At 58.0% G+C, this 22,256-nt stretch overlaps 1 protein-coding gene across 4 annotated transcripts; it reads left to right on the top strand.

The window, feature by feature from the left end:
- Positions 1-6,484: 6,484 nt before the first annotated feature.
- On the top strand, positions 6,485-20,079 carry CIBAR2 (CBY1 interacting BAR domain containing 2). 4 transcript variants are annotated; one of them, XM_037815964.1, is made up of 10 exons: positions 6,485-6,616; positions 8,026-8,260; positions 10,547-10,615; positions 10,696-10,797; positions 10,962-10,967; positions 12,864-12,968; positions 16,135-16,248; positions 18,448-18,549; positions 19,520-19,664; positions 19,758-19,874. In XM_037815964.1, exons 1-9 carry the CDS (start codon positions 6,597-6,599, stop codon positions 19,655-19,657), a joined length of 891 nt encoding a protein of 296 aa, XP_037671892.1. In that variant the 5' UTR covers positions 6,485-6,596; the 3' UTR covers positions 19,658-19,664; positions 19,758-19,874. The 4 variants fall into 4 exon arrangements, with proteins under 4 accessions (XP_037671892.1, XP_037671894.1, XP_037671895.1 ...); XM_037815966.1 differs by lacking the exon at positions 19,520-19,664 and having other exon boundaries at positions 19,758-20,079; XM_037815967.1 differs by lacking the exon at positions 10,547-10,615.
- Positions 20,080-22,256: the final 2,177 nt, after the last annotated feature.

Raw genomic sequence — 22,256 nt, 5'->3', positions numbered from 1 at the left:
GAGTGTGTGTCCTGGGTGGGGGTCCCTGTGCACATCACCCCCAAGCCCCAGAGGCGCCCAATGCACAGGCCTGGCTGCCCCAGGGGGGTCCCAGGTGGTCCCGGGTGGTCTTGGTGGTCCCGGGTGGTCCCTAGTGGTCCCTGGCGGTCCATGGTGGTCCTGGGTGGTCCTTGGTGGTCTTGGTGGTCCTTGGTGGTCCCGGGTGCTCCTTGGTGGTCTTGGTGGTCCCGGGTGGTCCCTGGTGGTCCTTGGTGGTTCCGGGTGGTCCTTGGTGGTCTTGGTGGTCCTGGGTGGTCCATGGTGGTCCCGGGTGGTCCTTGGTGGTCTTGGTGGTCCCGGGTGGTCCCTGGTGGTCCTTGGTGGTCCTGGGTGGTCTTGGTGGTCCCGGGTCATCCCAGATGGTCTCTGGTGGTCCCTGGTGGTCTTGGTGGTCCCGGGTGGTCTCGGGTGGCCTTTGTGGTCCCTGGTGGTCCCGGGTGGTCTTGGTGGTCCCAGATGGTCTATGGTGGTCCCGGGTGGTCTTGGGTGGTCTCTGGTGGGCCTGGGTGGTCTTGGGTGGTCTTGGTGGTCCCGGGTGGTCCTGGGTGGTCTTGGTGGTCTTGGTGGTCCCGGGTGGTCCATGGTGGTCCCGGGTGGTCTTGGGTGGTCTTGGTGGTCTTGGTGGTCCCGGGTGGTCCCTGGTGGCCCCTGGTGGTCCCTGGTGGTCCTTGGTGCTCCCGGGTGGTCCTCAGCCGCCCGCAGACACTCCCCCAAACCTGCTCTGCTGTCTCTCCTGATCCCACAGGAACCAGTGAGTGAAAAGATGCAATTTTAAAGTGAAATTTCTCATCCTGAATCCTGCCGATGTGCTGGCCTGGAGCCTTGCTCAGGCAGGAGCGGGCGGGACCTTTCTGTCCCCGACGGTACCGAGGCCGAGAGGGCGGCGAGAGCCACTTGCTGGCCGGTGAATGCCGGTGCTGCTGGGGTTGTGTTGTTGCTATTGGAATTATCTGCCAGAGCCGTCGGAGAGAGCGCTGCCAGGGACAGAGTCAATCGAGGCAGGTCAAAGTAGAGCTTTCCCGAAATTTTTAGGGGGCGTGGAAGAGCGGGGCGTCAGGCTGCTCTTGGGGTTCTGTGGTTGGGGAGCAGGGACGAGGCTGAAGTCCGTTTTGTGTCCAGGTGGTGCTGGCCCTGGGGCAGTGGACAGGGAAGAGGAGAAGGTTCCAGAAGGTCTGAGGGGCCCTGACGCTGCCTGAGGGCAGGAGAGATGAGCCCTGAGGAAGGGCCCTTGGATTTCACGACTCGGGGGCTCCCGGGGCCTTGGCGGGGGCCGGAAGCTGAGGTGGAGAGATGAGTGGGACGGAGTGGGGAAGGCAACGTGCTTGCAAATTTCTACCAAGAGGGAAGTGGAAAGGGGAGCAGAAGGAAATTGGCTGGGGGAGAGTTCTTCCACAGGAGGTGACAGTGGGACTGTTACCCGACCCCCGTGATCCCGGAAAACAGCACAGGTTATGAAGCACCCCCACGTTGTGTTATTGGCCCACACAGCCCGAATGCACCCTTAGCTTGGCTCAGCTCAGGCGCCCCCGGGCCCAGGCCCTGCTGGCTCAGCCCGGCCCTTCCCGCATCCAGAGAGAACGGGGTCCACGTGGCGAACGCAGTCACCCGGCCTTGAAGGAAGCCCAGGGATGCAGGAGGGCACCTCTTCCATCAGGGGCAGTTCTTGACAGAGGCCTCAGGGAATCAGCTAATCAGTGGGAAAAATAGAAGGTCCACTTCTTTCTCTCCAGGAGCTGATCTTTCAGTGGGAAAATTAAACCACACTTAAGGAAAGACAGCAGAAATTGCAAGCAGACTGTATTAAGTGGGTGCTGCTGATGGGGAGGGGGTTGCTGTCATGTCATGTCTGACGGGGGAGGTATCATCAGAACTGGGGAGGGGAGCGGCAGCTGTGAGGTCAGAGGATTGCGGGGAGCAGGTGCAGGGGAGCTGGCCCTCGTGGGGAGAGCATGGAATGCAGCGGGAACCCACAGGGCCGAGGGGTGCTTTGCACTTTTCGGACCCCAAGAGTGAAGGGAGCCGGGAAGGTGGGAGGGGGTGACTGGGAGCCCACCCGAGCCTGGAGTTTTCAAGAGAAAAGTCGTCACTAACAGCAAACCCCAGGGAGGGCATCATGCCCCAGTCAGAGTGAGGGCAGGCAGGGGAGAAGCTGAGTTACAGGTGGGCCCTAGTCAGGGTCCCCTGGAAAGACAGGGTGCAGGCTGAGGGACAGCTGACAGGGGGATGATGAGATCACCCTGAGGAGTGTGGGAGGGGGCGGCTCTCAGGCACCAGCCGCTGTGGGAAGCTGCCACCGCCCTGGGCGCACAAAGGGCGAGGGGGTTGTGGGAGGGGGTGCCCGACCAGGGCCACAGCTGTGCAGGGTTGAGGGGACCCACCTCGGCTGACCAAGGGTGCAGGAGTAATGCCCCAGCCTCAGTGCCCCCTCCTGCTCCCCAACATTTCTCATCAGCCAACCCTACTAAGTCAGTCTCTTGGGTGGGACTGAGAAGGGCTGGAGCCAATCCTGCTGCTCATGGTACACACAGACCTGAAAGCAGACGTGAACTGACACTTGCACACCGAGGTTCATAGCGGCTTTGTTCACAATCACCCAAGTGCCCATCCACTGATGAACGGATAAGCGAAGTGCAGTATATGCACACGGTGGAACAGTATCCAGCAGTAAGGAGTGAAGTCCTGAGCACCTGACAACGTGGATGAACCTTGAGGTCATTACATGGAGTGAAATAAGTCAGACCCAAAAGGACAAATATTGTATGATCTCACTCATACGAACTAATTATAATATGTAAATCCATAGACTCAAAATCCAGAATATACGTTACTAGGGGATGGAATAAAGATGGAGAATGAGGAGTGGATGCTTAGTATGTGCAGAATGTTTAATTAGGTTGAAATTAAATGTTTGGAAATAGAGCGATGACGAGTGCAATGAACAGCCTGGAATTATGTGTGCGACTGGTGGGAAGGGGAAGTCTGGAGTCGTGTATGTCACCAGAAGAGAAGCTAGAGGTTAGAACACGGGAATGTACAGCACAGTGTCCCTTGTGGTGGACAATGACTGTGGATAACAGGACAAATATAAAAAAGTTCTTTCATGAACTAGAGCAGATGTACGACACTATTGCAAGGAGTTAATAATTGGGGGGTATACGGGAACATGCACCTATTGCAAATTATGGACTAGAGTTAACAGTCTTATCTTAATATTCTTTCATCAACAGTAAAAAATGTACCATGCCAATACTAGGGGTCAATAATAGGAGGGAAGAAGGGATATGGGATTTTTTTTTCTTTTTTCTTATTTTGGAGCAATGAAATGTTCTAAAATTGTTTGTGGTGGTGAAGGCACAACCATGTGATGGTACTGTGAGCCATGGATTGCATACTTTGAATGTATTGTAGGGTATGTGAATATATCTCAATAAAACTGCATTAAAAAAGAAAAAACTATGATATGCTCAATAATGTGACTGAACTATAAAACCAGACACACACACACACACACACACACACAAAGGGTCTGTGTGCCTAAGAAAAACTGACTGTGCTGTCGCCACGGAAACAAGCAACCTGCAGAGCCCATTGGCAACCCTTATGATCAACCCGGGACAACTCACAGCAGTAAACGCGCTTCTGAACACGGCAATCAGCAGCAGCCGACCCCGCTCCCCCTCGGAGAGCCCCCCAGCCTCCCAGCGCCTCAATTCCCGGCTGCCCCGTGGAAGGTTGCAGCGCTCCTGGCTTACAGGAGCAAGTTCAGTGTAGCAGAGAAGCGGAGAGGCCTTTGGATGGGCCACCGGGCCCTGGCCCAGCAGGAAGGGTGGGCTCCGCCAGGGGCCGGGGCTGGCGCGCGGCTTATCCTCCCCTCCGCAGTGATCGGGGTGGGGCAGGCGTAATCACGCAGTTGCACAGCCACGGTGTCTCCCCATGGTCTGCTCAGCAGCCTGGCTGATTAGAAGGAAACCCAGGCAGCGGCACCTGCCCTAGGTGGGGCCAAGGCTGACATCTTTCTGCTGAGCCCGGGGGTCAGTGGTGCTGGGCTCTGGCCACCCTCCACACCCCCACATCCAGGGGAGGGGCCCTCGTGGGAGCCGGCCTGGCTGCACGCTGCAGGGGCTCAGGAAGGGGAGCCACTATGGAAGACTTCCTGGAGGAGACGCCTTTCGGCTGAGGCTCAAAGGGCCAGCGTTGGGGGGGATGGGGGTGAGCTCAGGAGGGAGGTGGTTCTCACACTCCAGGCCCCCTCAGAATGGCCGGGAGGATGGACAGGTGGAAACCCAGGTTCCTGAGCCCACCCCCAGAGCTTCTGAGTCAGTGGGTTTGGGTGACCCTGCACTTTCGACAGGTTTGCAGGTGATGCTGAAGCTCCTGGTCCGGGGACCCCACTTTGCAAACTGCTGGCCCCCCAAACCTAACTGTGAGTCTGAATCACACAAGGAGCTTGCTGACCACAAAGCCAGCAGAGCTCTAATTCCACAGGAGCGGAGGCCCAGTCTCCGACTTTTGAAGGCATTCCTCAGGGAATTCTCACACGCAGCTAGAGGTAGAAACCCCTGCTTTGAGCACTGGGGAGCCAGGGAGGGTGTTAGAGGCAGAGTGCCCTGAGCAAAACGGTACTGACAAAAGTAAAATCTGAGAGCAGATGGTGAGGGGTGGGGGCTTTAGGGGGCTGGGAATGTTCTGCATCTTGTTCTGGGTGTAAAAGTCCATTAGGCTGCACGTTTGAGACGTGCACTTATGCTGCACTGAGTGCACGTTACACCTCCATGAAAAGGTACGTAGTAATAACACTGTCCTCCCCCCACCCTCTGTCCTTTCTACACATGGGACCACACGTGTTATCACTATGTACCAGTTAGGAGGAGTGAAGGGCCACCTTTAGGGCAGGCAGCGAACTGGGGCAGAGAGTGGACCCAAAGACCAGTAGGATGCGGCCACTGGCTGGGTGCTGGGGAGGACAGCAGCCAGAAGTGGCTCTGGGATTTTGAGCCCTAAGGAACTGCAGTGACTGTCTGGCCCCCATCCTGTCCCTTCACCCCACGCCAGGGGCTTATTTCTCCTAACAACGATGGCAAGTAGGTATTGTCATGATCCCATTTTATAGGAGAGAAAACTAAAGCTCAGAGAGGTTAGGTGACTTGTCCAAGGTCACACAGCACAGCTGGGCGCTAACACTTGACCTGTGTTTGGCTGACTCTAGAGCCCTTATTTTCATATGTGCCTAAAACAAAACAAAACCAAAGACCTGCGCACCATGAAAACTTCCAAACACAGACAAAGCAAGCAGAGTGGTATAAAGATGCCCAGGGGGGTACTCACCACCCCATGGCCACAGCTCCCATCTTCTATTGCCTTCTCCCACCTGTGCCTCTGCCCCCGCCCACCCCAACCCCTCACTCCCATCGTCCTTGTTATTTTGTAGTTATTTTAAAGGCGAAACACACTGAAAAGCACAGTTCTTACCATTAGTAAAATTTACTATACTCACATCAGTACAGTTTTGTATATGATATTTTCTCCTTTTTTATTTTTTTACTTTTCTAAAATGGGCAGGAAATGTTTGTATAATAAGGGGATAAAAGCAATAAAATTCTGATAAAAACTTTAAAGGTGTTCCTTTGAACTGCTTCCTGTCTCCACCCTGTCCCCTGCCATTCAGCTGAAACACATTTCTGGGGGCTGGAGAGTTGGGGTTTGAGCCTTGGGTCCCCCCAAATTTACTCAGTGACTTTTCACTGCCCCTCCCAGTAACCAGATCACTAGGGAAGGCCGGCGGGGGGCAGGTAGGTGACAGGCCAGAGACACGCAGGGGGGCAGGCAGGGGGCAGGCGGGGAGCAGGTGGGGGGACAGTCGGGGGGTATGCGGGAGGGCAGACAGGGGACAGGCAAAAGGCCAGCTGGGGACAGGCAGAGGAGACTGGTGGGGGGCAGGTGGGAGTGGGGGCAGGCGGGGGACAGACAGAGGGCCAGCTGGGGGACAGGCAGAGGAGACAGGCAGGGGGCAAGCGGGGGGCAACTGGGGGGCAGGCAGGGGCAGGTGGAGTGATAGTCAGGGGCAGGCGGGGGGCAGGCGGGGGGCAGGCGGGCAGGGGCCAGCCCCCTCGTGGGTAGGAGCCCAAGCGTGCAGCCCCCGCACGAGTCCCAGCTCAGGGCTGAGCCCCAGGCCAGCCGCCCTAAAGCCTCTGTGCTACCTGCTGGGGCCCCCACCGCTGGTCCCGCCCCACAAGACCCTCCAGCTCAAAGGGAGAGTGGGGACCTCTTTGAGACCCTGGTTCTCTGAGGGGCGCGAGGCCCCTGCACCGTTGCAAGCCCGGGCGGCCCCTCCTGGAGCTCCCCGGGGAGGCCGGGCCTGGGGAGGGGTTGCCCAGGCGACCGGCCTGCGGCTCCTCCCGGGGCGGCTGCAGGTGGCAGCGTTGCCCGGCAACCAGGTGGCAGCGTCCCCCGAGCCGCGGCTGCACAGCTGCGCCAGCCCTGCCCGCCTCCTGCTGGCCAAGGGACCCCTGGGGCCCTGGCCTGCCCCGGAGCCGGGGACAGCTGTGCCTCCCGTCACAATGAACATCGTCCTCTCCGGGTGAGTCCCCTGGCGGGCCTGGCTGGGAGGAGAGGAGGGAGTGGGTTTTGGGGCCTGAGGGCAGCCTGGGGCTGCTTCTGGGGGGAGGGGGCCCCTCGCTCACACCCTGTGCCCACCCAGGCACCTGGTCTCCACCTGCTTCTCCAGCACCCATGTCACAACTCTTGGGGTGGTCAGATTCACTAGTTCCGTCCCTCTGGCACTCACTCACCTCCACCCGGAAAACCCCCATTCGGGCCTGAAACCTGCACCCCGCAGCACCTCTTCTTTGGAATCACCCTGACCGCCCTGTCGCCCACTGGATTCTGTCACCACTCCCTCACAATTCACCTGCCTCTCACCTGCCCATCTACTGGCCTGTTTCTGAGGTTCGCAGCTCAGGGGTGCTTCAGAAACACCTGGGGCACGAGTGACAGCTGTGGCTTCCTGGCCTTGCTCAGCTCACAGGGGTCCTGGTTTGCAAGGCTGGGGTGAGGGTGAGGGTGAGGGGCTGGAGATGTGCATATTTACCTCAAGGACCCTGCCTGGGAAACTGCAGCCAGCTGTGTGACCTGTAGCAAGGTGCTTTACCTCTCTGGGCCTTGGTTCCGCAATTCTAAACTACTGATGATGATAAGAGCTTTCTTACAAAGGAATCCATGTGGAGTGTTTTGCAAACTGATTTGCTGGGAGAAGGACAAAGGGCCGCTCCTCAGAGAGCTTCCAGTTTAGGGATGTGGTGGCCAGGGGGGCGGTGGGGGGCTTTGGTCCAACGAAGAGAGGCGGGGACAGTGACAAGCTGGAGACCCGAGGGAGGATAGGTGCAGGAGGGGTGCGGCGCCCAGGCTCTGCCGCCTTTGCTATTTGGGAATGAAACCCAGTGGGTCCCCGGCAAGCACCGGCCTGGGCACGTGTAGGGACAAGGCAGCGAGCCCCCGCCCCGAGACGGGGGGCGTGAGAACCCAGCCTGGTTTGAGGTAAGAAATGGCACGCAAGAAGTGCGAATCGGCAGCTTTGGTGGTCAGAGGAGGGAACCCACCAAGAGCTTGGGGGCAGAGGTAGAATTGGGGGGACCTCAGGAGGAAGGCAGTGTTGTCCTAATGAAAAAGAATGCTGCCAAGAAGATAAAAAGCCCCATTAAAGGGGTCCCTGGAGGGAAACAACCCAGATCAGGAGCCAAACCTGCCTTCCCATCCCTTCTTGGCCACTGGCCAGCAGGTGACCCAGGCCAGCCTCCTGTGCCTGACGGTGGCCCCGGCGGCGTGATCCCAGGGGCCAGCGGGGTGAGCGGGAGCCTGGTGTGGTGCCTGCCCAGTGGGACAAGCTCCATCGGGGGCGGTCTGTGTGTGATGTGCCCGTTGTCTGCTCCTGGGACCACCGGGCTCCCCGTGTGGCTGTCCTGAGCTGGCCGAGCATCCCCGCCTCCCCAGGGACAGCCAAGTGCGGGTGATGGAGAACACGGTGACCAGCACTGAGAAGTCCTTCGGCCAGTTCTGCACGCTGCTGGCCGCCTACACCCGCAAGACGGCCCGGCTGCGGGACAAGGCGGATCAGCTCGTCAAGCAGCTCCTGGACTTCGCCAACGCCGAGCAGCCCGAGCTGCGGGCCACCGTGAGGGACTTCGCCGAGGACTTGGCCAAAGTGCAGGACTACCGGCAGGCAGAGGTGAGCCCGGGCCAGACGCCAAATGGACGCGTCTCCTCCAAAGGGGTCCCCAGGGTGGGACAGGTGAGGACACCAGGACACAAGCCCTGGGGAGCTACGGCGGTGGGCTCCCCAAATCCCAGGCAGGAGGGTTCCCTGAAGGGGCCGGAGAATGGACAGGAACCCAGGAGGGTGGCTGCAAGGTGCTGGAGAAAAATTAAAAATAAAATCTCCTGCCAATCCAGAAATATCCTCTCCACAAACTATAGAGAAGGATGAAACGGTTTTATTGTTGAATTAATCATTAAACCCGATTGAGCTGCATATCCCGGGCAATCTGCCCAAGGGACAGTGAAGCCAGAGCTTTCGCCCTCTTCCGTGGCCAGGCAGGTGCACCCCTGCCTGCGAGTTCCCAGGACAGACGGTGACATGTCCTCAGGTAAGGGGGCTTGACAGCACCGTGTGCCACTCCGAGTTCACCCTAAAATCCCCTGCTAAGTGGGTGCCCTCCGTGTTAGCTAATTGCCTTTAGCCAAAGGAAAACTAAAACCAGGATCTCGATTGCGAGCAGGTGGTTCCAGCGTGAAGCCTGCACCAAGGCTGAACCCCCAGGAGGTGGGGATGGGGGGCTCTCTTCCTCCATATTTATGTTCCAAAGAGATGGCTCCAGGGACCTCTAGAAAAATGTTCCAGGCCTGTAAAACTGGCTAGAGACTGATTTAGCTTCTAAAAAGATTTACATATGTCTCAAAGGACCGAGAAAGAATTTACCAGTAAGGGTTTCCTAAAGGAAATGCTCCAGGAAAACGGGGCGGGATGTCCCTTTCCCTTTAAGCACCAGGGAAAATTATTACTTTTTTTTTAGAGTCCTGAGCACATGGCACAGGAGAAGTGAGGGGCTTGCTGGGGATTCTGGCTTCCTCCAGCTCAACGGGGAAACCAGGTTTTCTGGGGACCCTGATTCCCAAGATGCCAGGAATTGACTGGCAAGACAGACCCTGTTTCCTCTGGGGAGCCCATCATCTACCTTTGACAGTCACTGCCCTTGACCCTGGAGAGGGCTCCGTGGGCTCAGACAGGCCTGGGAGTGCAATGTCTCCACAACCCCCCCACACCTCCAATAGGGAGTGAGACAACCTTAAGTTGCTGAACGTGGCTGGCTTCCAGGTGTAACAGCTGTGAGGTGGGGGCGAGCACTCAGTGCCTCGGTTTCCCCTTCTGTAAATGCAGATAAGAGCTGTGCCCCCCCCCACCGAGGGTCATGGGAGGACTAACTGGTAACTGATACTTAAACCTTGGTTCTCCGAGTGAGAACCAGCAGGTTCAGCCTCACCTGGGGACTTGTTAGAAATGCAAATTCCTGGGCCCCGGTCCAGGTTCACTGAGTCAGAACCTCTGGGCCCGGGCCCAGGAGGCAGGGTTTTAACCAGAGCCTCCAGTGAGTCCACTGAGATGCCTGGCTTGGAGCAATGCCACGCGAGGAACCTCAGCTGTCACCGTCAGTTCTTAGTGCTGCTGCTTCCAACGGCATCTAAGCCTGGAGTGGAGATGCTTACCCAAGGGGGGCCGGTTCCCCGTCCCCTCTTTCTGCTGTCTCGTGGCTGGAGTTTGGGGCCCCGGGACAGTGCTTGCTCCGCAGGTGTGTGGGCTGGCACTGAGCCCGTCCGGCCTCCCGCCGCAGCCAGGGTCTAGCCCAAGCCCCCCGCCAGCCCCCTGCCATGCCCAGCCCCGACCCTGCCCGCCCGGCTCCACCAGCTGGATGACGAGGCAGTTTGGTGAACCGGTAAGAGCAGTGGGCCCTGGAGTGAGCGAGCTCTGGGTCTGCCTTGCCTTTGTCCTGCCGTCACTTCCAGCACAAGACCTGTCCCAGAGCAAGGCTCAGTTTTCTCATCTGCAAAGTGGGTGTTGTTCTCACCTTGTGTGGCAGTTAGAACGGGGCCGATGGCTGGTGCGTGGAAGGGATCCAATGCTCACTTATGCTGTCTTCCCCCCTCCCTGGAAATAACGCTTGTGGGCCTCCTGTGGGCAACGTCTTCCTGAAGGCCATCCACATCCTGCGGAATTGACCCTGGTGGGCACAGGCACGGTCCCTATTTCTCAGGGGAGAAGACGGGTTTAGTGAGATTCAACCCACTGTCTGAGCTTCTCAAGCGGAAAGGCAGATGTCTGATGCGTCCGGCCCTGGGTATACAGGCGGTGCATCATAACTGCCGGCTGGAGGCTGGGCAGCCGAGCCTGGCCATGCGGAGGCCTGGCATGCCCTGGGCTTGGTTCGCCCTGATTCTCGGCATGTCCCCGCTCCTCCAGGTGGAGAGGCTGGAGACCAAGGTGGTCACCCCCCTGAAGCTCTACGGGGCGCAGATAAAGCACACCCGGGTGAGTGGGGGGCCCGGGGGTGGGCAGCGCCCGGTCTTTCCACCAGATCCCCCAGAGACAGCCCTCCTCTTTCCTTTTAGGCAGAGATCAAGAAATTCAAACGTGTCCGAAGTAATGAGATCAAACAACTGGAAAAGCTGGAGAAACTGAGGCAGAAGTCACCTTCAGATCGGCAAATGATCGTATCCATCTCTCAAAGTCGGGCCTCAAGCTCTGCGGCCCTCGGTGGCTGGAGCCGTAGGGGGTTTTCTCTGCCCCGGACCACCTGGGTGGAGGCTGCGAGGGGTAGACCACCCCAAAGGGGCTGAGGGGGCTTGTCTCAGTTCCTTAACGGTGGCTTTTCCAGTCCCAGGTGAGTGTCACGCAACTGTCTGGGGAAGGCAGAATCACCCTCAGGTAATGAACGGCCTCACAAAACGGCCAGGAGAAGCAGCAGGTGTGTGAGGGCCCTGAGCTCAGGAAGGGAGACCCAGAGGTGCAGGAAGGCACTCACCTGGGGGCCAGGAGCCCCGGGGCTGTGCTGTCAGCCACACTCTCCGGTGAGGGGAGCTTGGACCAGCCGTCCCCACCCCAGGCCCAGCCTCCTCGGCTGGGACGCATGGACAAGGCTTGCTTGCTTCCTAAGCGCCCCTGTTCTGTGCAGCCACGAGGTAAGCACTTCTAGCATCGCCGCATGGTGAGGTGGGGAAACTGAGGCCGAGAGCCACTGCTTTACCGAGGGAAACCAGCAAGCACCCCTTGGCTTCATCTGCTGGGTGGCAAGGCTGGCAGGGCCGGGGCCAGGGGACAGCCACATTCACAGCATTTGTCCCGGGGTGAGGTGCTCCACTAAGAGGGCCCTCCGGGGCCTACGTCAGGATCTCACCTGCGGGCAGCTCTGTACACAGTTTGGGTTGTCACAACCGGTGGGCTGCTCCAGGCATGTGCTGGTTTTCTCCTGCCGCAGCAGCGAGTCACCACCAACTTAGCAGCTTCAGCAACCCCCCCCACCCCCCCGCGATTGTCTCCCAGCTCTGGAGGTCGAAGCCCACGCAGGTCTCACGGGGCTAATAACATCAAGGTGTGGGCAGGGCTGGTCCCTTCCCAAGGTTCTGGGGGAGAATCTGCCCCCCAGGCCTTTTCCAGCCTTGCAGGCCACCTGCACCCCTTAGCTCCGGGCCCCATCCTCCCTCTTCAAGGCCAGCAGCTTCACCTCTGAGCTCAGCTTCTGAAGCAATGTCTTTCAACACCTCCCTTCTCCTGCCTGTTGCACTTTTAAGGACCCTTGTGACCACACTGGACAGTCCAGGATAATCTCCTCAATTATTTTAAAGTCTGCAGCTCAGCACCTGCTACCTCAACTCCCCTTTGCCTCATCGAGGAACAGTCACAGTTTCTGGGGTTAGGATGAGGACAGCTCTGGGACGCTTATCCCACCCACACCACGGGGCCATGTGGGTGGAAGCCCTGCTCTAAATCCGGGTGCGGGGGCTGCCTCGGCAGGTGGGGTGGGGGCGCCTCCGAAGTCCACCCAGCTCCCGCCGTGGCCACCGGTGCTGCCAGCCTCTGGCTGAGATGACATCGGCTTTCCCTTCTTCACTCGCCTGGAGCCCGCCCCGCCTCCTGCCCCTGCCCCGCCCCTGGTCAGGCGTTTCACAAACATGGGGTCGTTATTAAGGCCCCCCTTAAAGCTGAGGAAACCGAAGCTGAGCAGGCTGGCTTCCCCAGGGTCTCAAGGGCAAAGTGGCAAACCCTGAACTCAGTTCCACAGGTGTCTGACTCCAAAATCCGGGTTTATCATGGCCGGGCCTGGAGTAGGCCTCCTATAGATGACAGTCCGAGGAATGAATGAATGAATTAGCGACATAAAACCGTTCTGCAGGCAAGAACTGCTTTTCAATGAACATGGGGTGTCTACTACAATAGCTCAGGGAGAGCCCCGACTCAGTCCTCACAACTCCGCAAAGCCGGTCTCGTTGCTGTGCCTGTTTACCAGAAAGGAAACCAAGGCTCAGAGAGGCTAAGTGACTTGCCCATGGCCACACAGCCAGTGAGCTGGGGCTGCTCCCAGGCCTCTCCCCTCCAGCACCTGCCCCCTTAGCCACGGTCCTATCCAGCCAGGCCTTCAACAACCCAACTGGCAGGTGATGCCCCTGGGGCAGGAACAGTGCCATAGAGTCTGGGCCAGGGGCCTGAGAATGATCCAGAATGCTGTCTGAGGGCCAGAACCACCTCCATGACCCTTGGCCTCTCGCTTCCCTGGGGCCAGGCAGAGACAAGCGTGCAGAGGGCCTCCGTGGATGCCAGCCGCACCACCCACCAGCTGGAGGAGACGATCGATGCCTTCCAGAAGCAGAAGCTGAAGGACCTCCAGGTAGGGGAGCTCCGTCCTCTGCTGGACCGCTCTGGGCATGTCTGTGTGCACATGTTCGTGTAAGTCTGTGTATGTGCTGGTATTTGTGTCTCGGTGAGCATATGCATGTGTTCATGTGTGAGTGTGTGTATGCGCACATGTGTGCAGGTCCATGAATATTGTGTTGTGGGTGTCTGTGCATGCTCAAGTGTGTGGGCACGTCCGTGTGCACGCATGAACTGCGTGCGTGCCCTGCACAGCACATTTGCATCTGAGTGTTGGTGAGTGTGTGTGTGTGTGTGCTTGAGTGTGTATGGGGAAGCCTATTGTGTGCAAGTGTGTGCCTGTGAGTGTGTGTGTGAGCATGTGCTCTGGGTACAAGTAAGCCCCTTGCCAGGGGTGTGTAGGAGGCTAGCAGCTCGGGGCCCAGCCGGCCTGCAGGAGAGCCAGCACCCAGCACCCCCTCCGGCCCAGGACCAGCCCCCAGTGGGGAGGAGAACCAGGCAGAGCTTGTCTTCTCCCCTACACTCCCCTCCAGCGCTCCTCCTTTTCACGCCTCATTTCCTCCCCTGGGAGAAAACACAACCACCCACAAGATTTGCCCAGGCTGCTTCTAGTTGCTCCTCAAAGCTCTGAACAGGCTGTGTTCAGGCATGATGGGCATGGGTGGCATTTGGTTCTTCCCAAATCTCCACCCCATAGCAAACCTGAATTCCACTCCCAGAGCCCCAGCTCTTGCAAGAGGGCCCCAGAGAGCCAGGGTCGTAAGAATGAGCTGATCTCAGAGACCCCTGCTTCTATTTGTGATCCCCGCTCTTCCACCTTCCAAATCGCAGCCTCAGGGATGTTTTAAAAGGCAGAGCTGACTTGTCATTTCCGGGCTCCATGCCCTGCCATGGCTTCCCTTGTTCTATGGATGAAGTTCAAAGTCCTTCCCTCGGCTCTCGCCTGCCCTCCAGCCTCATCCTGCAGGCGCTGCTCCAAGCTCCCGCGCTCCCTGCCCTTTCCTACCCCAGGGCCCTTGCACAGGCAGTGCCCAGGACCGCCCATCCTTACTTGCTGTCTGGTCAGTGCCTCTTCATCCTTCAGACCTCAGCTCACAACTCCTTCCTTGGGGCACCTCCCTGGACCCCCAAACCGGGCCAGGCCCGAGCTAACCTGCTCTCTTTGCACTCTGCTCTGCTCTGCTCTGCTCTCTCTGGGGCTGTTATCCTGGGGGGTGGGAGAGACCGATTGTGCATTTCACTCACTCACAAATTTAACAACTGTTTAATAAGCACCTACTGTGTGTCAGACACTGCACTTGATGTTGGGGAACAAAGCGAGGTCACTGTCCTCATAGGGCTGACACCCTGGGGGGACCCAAACAAATCACAAGTAAACCTGAGAGGCACACGGCCACTCTGGAGGGTCTGATGCCTGCCCCCACACTACATGTCAGGGCCACAGGACAGACACTCGCCGAAACCACAATTATTTATGAAATGAATGAATGAGCAAACAAATGAATATACAAGTGAGTAAAACGGTGGTTACTAGTGCTAGAGCTTTCTGTGTTGCAGGCAGGACCTAAAATCAACAGCAGCCCATTATTAAGCGCCTGCTGTGTACCACACAGGGGAGTGGGGGGATCGGTCGTGGTGCTGGGTGGGGGGTCAGCAGGAGGGCAGGGCATGATTCAGGGTTCTCAGCCTCCAGGTGTATGGCCAGGGGGCCGACAAAAGCGCGCACTGTAAACTCGACATCCCTTAAAACTTCTAGGATTAAATTTGTGAAGGACACTTACTCAAACTGTCCCCCAAAAGCCCTCCTAATTTTAAAAAAGATAAAAAAAACTCGAAATAATTAGAGACTATGACCACATCGTCTCTACCTTGCATTGCTAATAAAATTATCATGGTCACAAAATATGTAAGTAATGTTTTCACCCAGTGGTTCTCACATGTGAGGACGCATCAGAATCACCCAGGGGTGGAGGTGGGGGCGGGCGGGTGGTAAAATACAGACAGCCAGGCCCCACCCTGGAGTCCCTGAGTCTGTGGGTCTGGGTAGGCCTGAGAATTTGCATTTCTATCAGCTCAGGTGAGACCCCACTCTGAGAACGGCTGCTCTAGAGGACTCTCGGGGGGCTGTGAACTGGGTGCTGCCCTTATCCCTGTTTCGCAGATGAGTCAGCCGAGGCTCAGAGAGGGTGAGGCGTTTCCCCAGGGCCACGTGCCCGCAGAGGCAGAAGGAGACCTTGAAGCCTGGACTCTTGACTCTGCACAGTAGGACCTTCTGCTGGGGCCTGGCACACAGTGGGAGCTCAGTAAGAGCTTGCTGGGCTGGCAGAACCATCTGATCAAGAGGAGCCCACACAAGTCATCCTCCTTGGCTCTGGATACCATGAATCCCATTTTGACAGGTCTGCTGGGGTTGAAGGGCCTCTGGGTAGAGCCAAGTCATGTCTACCAGTGACTGTCCACCTGCAAGGTGGAGGGGATGAGCCCCATGGACAGAGGAAATTCCCTGCTGAGACACGAGCCCTCAGATGTTTTTGGTGCAATCCCCTTGGAGGCCCAAGGGCCGACATTTGTCAGAGTCACAAATGCATTTAACCTTCTAGAACTTACCTGACAGCTACCCCGGTGCAGGAATGGAATGAGGTTCTCCATTGCTGCGTGGTTTGTTAGCAGAAGACTGAAAACAACCAAGTGTCCGTCTGCCAGGACTGCTGAATAAATTACGGTCCCTCCCCACAAAGAGATACTGTGCAGAGGTACAACTAAGCAAAACAAACCAAAACGGATAAGGAACTTCCGATGGGAAGATCGCCCAGGTGTATGCGTAACCGAACAGCAGCAGGGAGCAGAATGAGAATGGGGGAAAATACACACAGGTGTCCCTGTAAGTGCAGGACACTTCTGGAAGGTGTTGCCTCAAAGAGGCAGGGGGGACAGGGCAGAAGGGAGCACGGTGGGAGCAAGACGCCTTGACATACACCTTGACGTAGTTTTGACTTTTGAACCACGCAGATGCATTATGCTTGAACAAAAATAAATCAATTTAAAAATGAAATACTGAACTTCCCCGCCTAGGACTTGCCTCACAGGTGACCCCACCTGTCCCCGTTTGGCAGTGCACAGGTGGCCCTGGCACTCTACCTCCAACCCTACTACCTGTGTGATCCGGCTTTCTCTCCCCACAGAAAATTTTTTTGGACTTTGTCACCATTGAGATGGTCTTCCACGCCAAAGCGGTAGAGGTGTATTCCAGCGCCTTCCGGACCCTGGAGAACTATGACATGGAGAGAGACATGGAGGTAGGCCACAAGTGCCCGATTCGTTTTCTTTTTGGTGGGCAGAGGAGGGATTTGATTTATCTTTTTATTTCTTCTTATTTTTTTTATTGTGGTACACATAGGTAACATAAAATTTGCCGTCTTAACAATTCTCGAGTGTGCAGTTCAGTGGTGTTGATTAACTCACAATGTCGTGCCCCCATCACCACCCTGAGTGGCCAAGGTTTCCCGTCATCCCAACAGAAACTCTGCACCCCATAAGCCCTGACTCCCCACTCTTCCTCCTCCCGGCCCCTGGGAACCCCTAACCTACTTTCGATCTCTACAATGCGCTTGCACTGGCTATTTCATATAAGGAGAATCACATTATTTCTCCTTCGTGTCTGGCTTCTTTCCCTCGGCGTCATGTCTTAAAGGTTCGGGATGACCTTGTTTTGGTTCTGCTTTGATCCAAACAGTTTTTATTGGTAACGTTTTGCAAATTTTCTGATTTTGAAAACGTGTTCTGATGAACCATTTTAAATATCTGCCTCTGGGGGCCAATCCTAGAGGGGGCGGGGTTTCCCCCATGCTGTCTGTCTGGGATATCCACGTGCTTGTCATCATTCGGATATTTAAAAACAAACAAACAAATGAACAACAGAAAATGTCTCCAGCTGCTTCTTGCTGCGGTTTGGATGGAGAACCAGGGGTCTGCCACCCTCACCTGAGCTGATTAAAACCCAGCGTGGGCTGAGCCCGATGTCTACCACGCACGGCCCCACACCCAGGGGTGTAAAGCCAGACTCACCTGGCATTACCACCGCCGTGGGCCCGGGGCTGGCTGGGCTCGGTGGGCGCTGCCTGCCAGGGGTCTTCAGGGCTGTTGCTGTCCAGTGGTGGCGGGGGCCAGAGCTGTGCCAAAGTCTTCCTCACACGTACGTCTGGCGCCATCTGAATACAACACAGGCCACAAAATTTGCAGGGCCCCGTGCCAAAGGAACATGCCAGACCCCTCGTTCAATGAAGATGAAGAATTTCAAGATGGCAACAGCAGAGCCTTAAACCAGCCGGGGCCCCTTTGGAGTGCAGGTCCCGGGTGGCTGCTCAGACCCCACCACCAGGAAGCCCACCCTGCCTGGGTCCTCAGTGGGTTCTGGAGTCGGGACACCTGCTCAAGCCCTCCAAGCTGCTTGGGCTTCCTCGGAGTGGGGAGCCAGCGTCCCAGGGCAAGTGCCGCCAGAGCAGGCCGGAGCCCCTCACCTTTTACACCCTAACTCAGAAGAAACTCGGCACCACTCCCACCACACTGAGCTCCTCAGACAGGAATCGCTAAGGGAGGGGACCGCGACGCCACCTCTCTAGGAGAGCAGTGGCTCAGAATCTGTGGCCATGCTTGGAGGCCACCACGTGACTCACAGGTCCCTGTGCACCAGCATTCATGGCAGCCAAAGGGGGGACGACCCACCAGCCGGCGGACACGTAAACAAAGTGGGGTCCATCCGTACGGCGCGATATTATTCGACCACTAAAGGAATGGCGCTCTGATATGTGCCACAGTGTGGATGAACCTTGACAATGTCATGCTGAGTGAAATAAGCCGGACAGAAAAGGACAAGTATTGTAGATGCATTAATATGAAATGCCCAGAATTAGCAAATCCAAAGAGACAGAAAGCAGGTGAGTGATTGCCTGGGGCCGGCGGGAGGGGGAATGAGGAGTGACCGTTTGATGGCTGTGGGGTTTCCTTTTGAGGTGATGAAGAGGTTTTGAAACTAGACAGAGGTGGCGGTTGCACAACATTGTAACTTAAAACCACTGAATTGTGCCCTTAAAATGGTTAAAACGGCAATTTCATGTTATATCTATTTTACTGCAATACAATTAAAAATCAAACCAACAAAACCCAGCATGTGAGCTTAAACGAAGCCTGGACTGGTGCTTGGGCATCTGCTCATCTGCAGTTCTTCTCTCGGGGTGGGCACTCGTCCATCCGGCCAGCTTCTCGTGTGGCCCTGGGCCGGTCCCCCGGCCTCTCTGAGCCTCGCCTTTCTGTCTGTAAAGTGGGGGGACAACGCCCACACCAGGGCTGTTTGAGGACGGAGGGAGATGAGAGCTGGGCAGCACTGGTCAGCGCCCGGCCCCGGGTGGGGGTGGGAGCAGACCCGCGGCCTTCTTGCCCCGCCCTTCCTTCCCTCTCCCACCCCCTCCGCCTCTCCCACCCTGGCCTCTCGCTGGCAGGATTTCAGAGCCAAGATGCGCGGAGCTTATGGGCACTACGACGCTCGGCCGCTCGGCGATACCACCCGCTCTGCGTCCCTCCCGTGGGCTGTCGCCAGCCAGGTGGGCGCTGGGGGGGGCGGGGAGAGGAGGAGGCTGTCAAACCCACCACGAAGGAAGTGACCAGCAGAGGCGGGATCGCGGCCACCCCGGCGGTCAGGGGGAGGCCGCCAGGGCCCAGGATTTGGAGCCAGAGGCGGAGACAGGGGCGCTGCGGGGCCGTGGGGGGCCGCCCCGATCCGCCCTGACTCCGCCCAGGCTCCGCCCCCGCGCCCCGGCTGCCCCGGCCCCGCCTCCGCGCCCTCCCGGCCCCGCCCACGCACCGCCCCGGCCCCGCCCCACCCCGCCCCCGCCTGCCCCGGCCCCGCCCCCGGCGCCCTCCCGGCTCCGCCCCACGCACCGCCCCGGCCCCGCCCAAGTGCCCGCCCCACCCCCGCCCCCGGCCGCCCCGACCCCGCCTCCGCGCCCTCCTGGCCCCGGCCCCGCCCCCGGCGCCCTCCCGGCCCCGGCCCCGCCCCCACCCCGCCCTGCCCCCCGGCGCCCTCCCGGCCTTGGCCCCGCCCACTCCCCGCCCCAGCCCCGCCCCGCCACCCCTGCGCCCTTCCGGCCCCGCCCACGCGCCCTCCCGCCCCCCCCCGGCCCGCCCCGGCCCCGCCCCCGGCCCTCCCCGCCCCCGGCGCCCTCCCGGTCCCGCCCACTCACCCTCCCGGCCCCGCCCCCGTCCTCTCCCCGCCCCGCGTGGCCCGCGCGCCCTCTGGCGGCCTTCCGAGGCGTTCCCACTAAAGAAGGGCAGGCTCCAGGGGGCCGTTCAGAATTCAGAAAATGTTCAGGTTTAGAAGGCACCAAGGAGCGTGTCCTACTTGTTACATTACGACCCCAGCAAGGCCTGGGGCAGCCCCCTAAAAAACGCGTTTGCATTTCTGCAGGGAAACCTCTGAGTACTCCACCAAGTGGGATAGACAGACTGCCCCGGGGGGTCGTGGCAGGCTGGGGGTGGGGGGCGCCCCGTGACTTTCCGAATATTCCTGTCAAGGACAGCGGAGGCAGAACGCCCCTGAGCCAGACTCCCTGGCCCCAGCCCGCGGCTCGCCAGCCGAGTGACCCTGGGGAAGCCCCTGCGCCCCTCTCTGCCTGGGGTTCCTCGCCGGCCCGCGGGGTGGCGGCAGGGTGAGCGCCGGGTGAGCAAATCCGGGAGAGGCTCAACGCTTGCAGCCACTGTTGTTACTGATGGTGTTGTAATTATTATGATTGTTGCCATTGTTGTTGTTTAGAGTGTCCAGAGCACCATACGGAGCCAGGGGGGAGAAGAGGAGGTGAACGAGGACAACTCCGTGGAGGAGGAGCAGGTGGAGGAGCTCAGGGGACAGGACGGGGACCCCAACAGTAGTAGGAAATGACACCCCAGAGCAGTTGGAAGAACCCGGAACTGACTCTGTATCCAGTGGGCTGTGCTGTGTGACCTCGGTCAGGTCAAGTGGCCTCTGAGCCTCAGTTTCCTCATGTCACTACCCCTCACCTCCAGGTTGCTCCAGGGACCAATGTGACTAGCGGGGCCTAGCACACAGCAGCTGCTCAATAAACGCCTGTCCCGTGCTCCGTCTCCTTTCATGCCTCGGGACCTGGAACTCCAGGAGTGTTTAGACCTGTGTTGACGTGGAAGCAGGGACACAGTGTGCGGGGCTGTCCCTGGGACCCAGGCACGTCACAGTGGCCGACAGAGGTCAGAGGGGTGGCAGAAGTGAACAAAGGGGAGTCTTCCGACTCGGCTGGCTGCGGCCGTGGGCCCAAGGGTGTTCACGCACTCGGAGGGTCTCGCGGGCAGCAGCCCTGGCTGACTGGTTCCACCCTGCATGGTGTGACTGAGGCAGTCACTAACATTCCAGGGTCCTGGAATCTGATTCCATGCCCCGCAGCGTGTGGACATCTCTGTGGGTGAAAGCCACAGCCTGCCCCGGTGTTACTGTCCCCCCCAAAAGAAATATATTAGTCCTAATCCCCAGTATCTCAGAATGGAACCTTATTTGAAAATACAGCCGCTGCAGGTGTTGTTAGTTAAATTAAAATGCAGTTTACGACTGGTGTCCTTCTAGGAGGAGAAGGCCTGGCAGACGGGGCCAGTATTGGGGTGATGCAGCCACAAGCAATGGAGCACAGAGGACCCCCAGCTCCCGGAGACTCTGGAGGGAGCAAGGCCAACAAGCTCATCCACGGCCCCCCAGGGGGATGTGCACAGGGAGGTGGGGAGGTAGAAAGATAAAGATGAAAAGATGACAAGATGTAGACAGGTGATATAGATACAGATGGATGATAGAGATACAGACAGAGAGATGTATAGATCCATATGCAAATAATAAATAATGGGGAGAAAATAACGTACCTATTTTTGTCACTTTCCATGAAATACAAATGACGTCATGGTCAGAGGAGGTGAGGTGCCTCGCTGGGGAGCCGGAGCGTCACCCCCTGGGTGGCAGGAGGGTATGAGCCGCAGACAGACGGCGTTCAGCAGGGACATAAAGAAAAACCAGTATCCAGGCTGTCTCAGGAGGCTTGGTGCAGCCGTAAGCACCATAACTTCACAAGTATAAAGGCTACAACTTACGAAGAAACAATCTGCAAGCTTATTGTTTACATTTCTTTTACATCTATTTAGTTTCGTGGATTTTGAATAATATATTTTTAATTGAATTGTATGAAGTTTAGACAGAAAAGTTCAGCCCTTTTCTTTTGCTAGATTGAAAAGTACTATGAGCACATCTCTCTGGGGTTATTTCCTCGTTGGGGAACCGAGCGAATCTGCTGGTGTAGCGAGAAGCACAGCTCGGCATTTGCAAAGTATTCGTTTGGTCCTCACAGGAACCACCTAGGAGAGCCGAAGTCTCTTTTTAGAGAAAGGAACTGAGGCTCCTGGAACGATTTGGCTAAAGGCAGACAGTGGCTTGGGGCTCCTTTTCCACCCACCCTGTCCCATGCTCCTGGGGGCTCCTGCGGCCTCCCAGAGGTGTCAGCCCTTCCTTGGTGTTCACCCCTGTACCTGCCTGTCACCTCCTGCTGGAGGGATCCTGCAGGGACTGGGAAAATGCCCAGACCACATTGGAGCATCCACCACCCAGGCCTCCCTCCCACTCTGCCTGAGAGGGGACAGGTTCCTGCCAGTCTGGGTGGTCACGGGCACCGCCAAGTGCAGGAAGTGTGCCCCGGCCCGCCCAGGCAGCGTGGGCAGGTGGGGGCGACACCTGTCTGCTGCACCTGCCCCTGGGCCAGCCTCCTACCCTCCAGGGCCGCACAGCTGAGCTCACCGCCAGGTGACAGCCTCAGGTACTGAGGATGCCCCGTGCCCTGCTCCTCTCCCCGGGCCCCTCGTGACCCTTCAGATTCACCTGCCACATCCATTCAGGCCGAGGCAGAGGAACATGTCTATTGGCTTCTTACACTCAGAGGAAAAGAAAACCAACATTTCTCAAAATGTAGCCGTTGAGCCAAATTGGAAAGGACAGATGGAGACATCCGTTGGTGTTGGGGCAGGGGGGACACAGAGGGGCTCCAGGCCCCCAGATGTGAGACAAGGCAGCTTCGGCCAGAGGAACAAACAGACGAGGAGGTCCAGGATTCCAGCTGGAGGGGGCAGAGGCGTCCCACGGGGTGCAGAGACCCACCTTGGGGCAGGTCCACTTCACTCACTGATGCAACTCCCAGGGGTGACACAGGCCGACCAAGCAGCCTGTACGATCACAGAGGCACCCCTCGTTTCTGACCTCCCCCACGTGTTG

Source organism: Choloepus didactylus, chromosome 22 (assembly GCF_015220235.1).
Source record: "Choloepus didactylus isolate mChoDid1 chromosome 22, mChoDid1.pri, whole genome shotgun sequence".
NCBI classification, from domain to species: Eukaryota; Metazoa; Chordata; class Mammalia; order Pilosa; family Megalonychidae; genus Choloepus; species Choloepus didactylus.
Note: the sequence above shows the minus strand (reverse complement) of the source record. Positions and strands in the feature narration are given on the sequence as shown.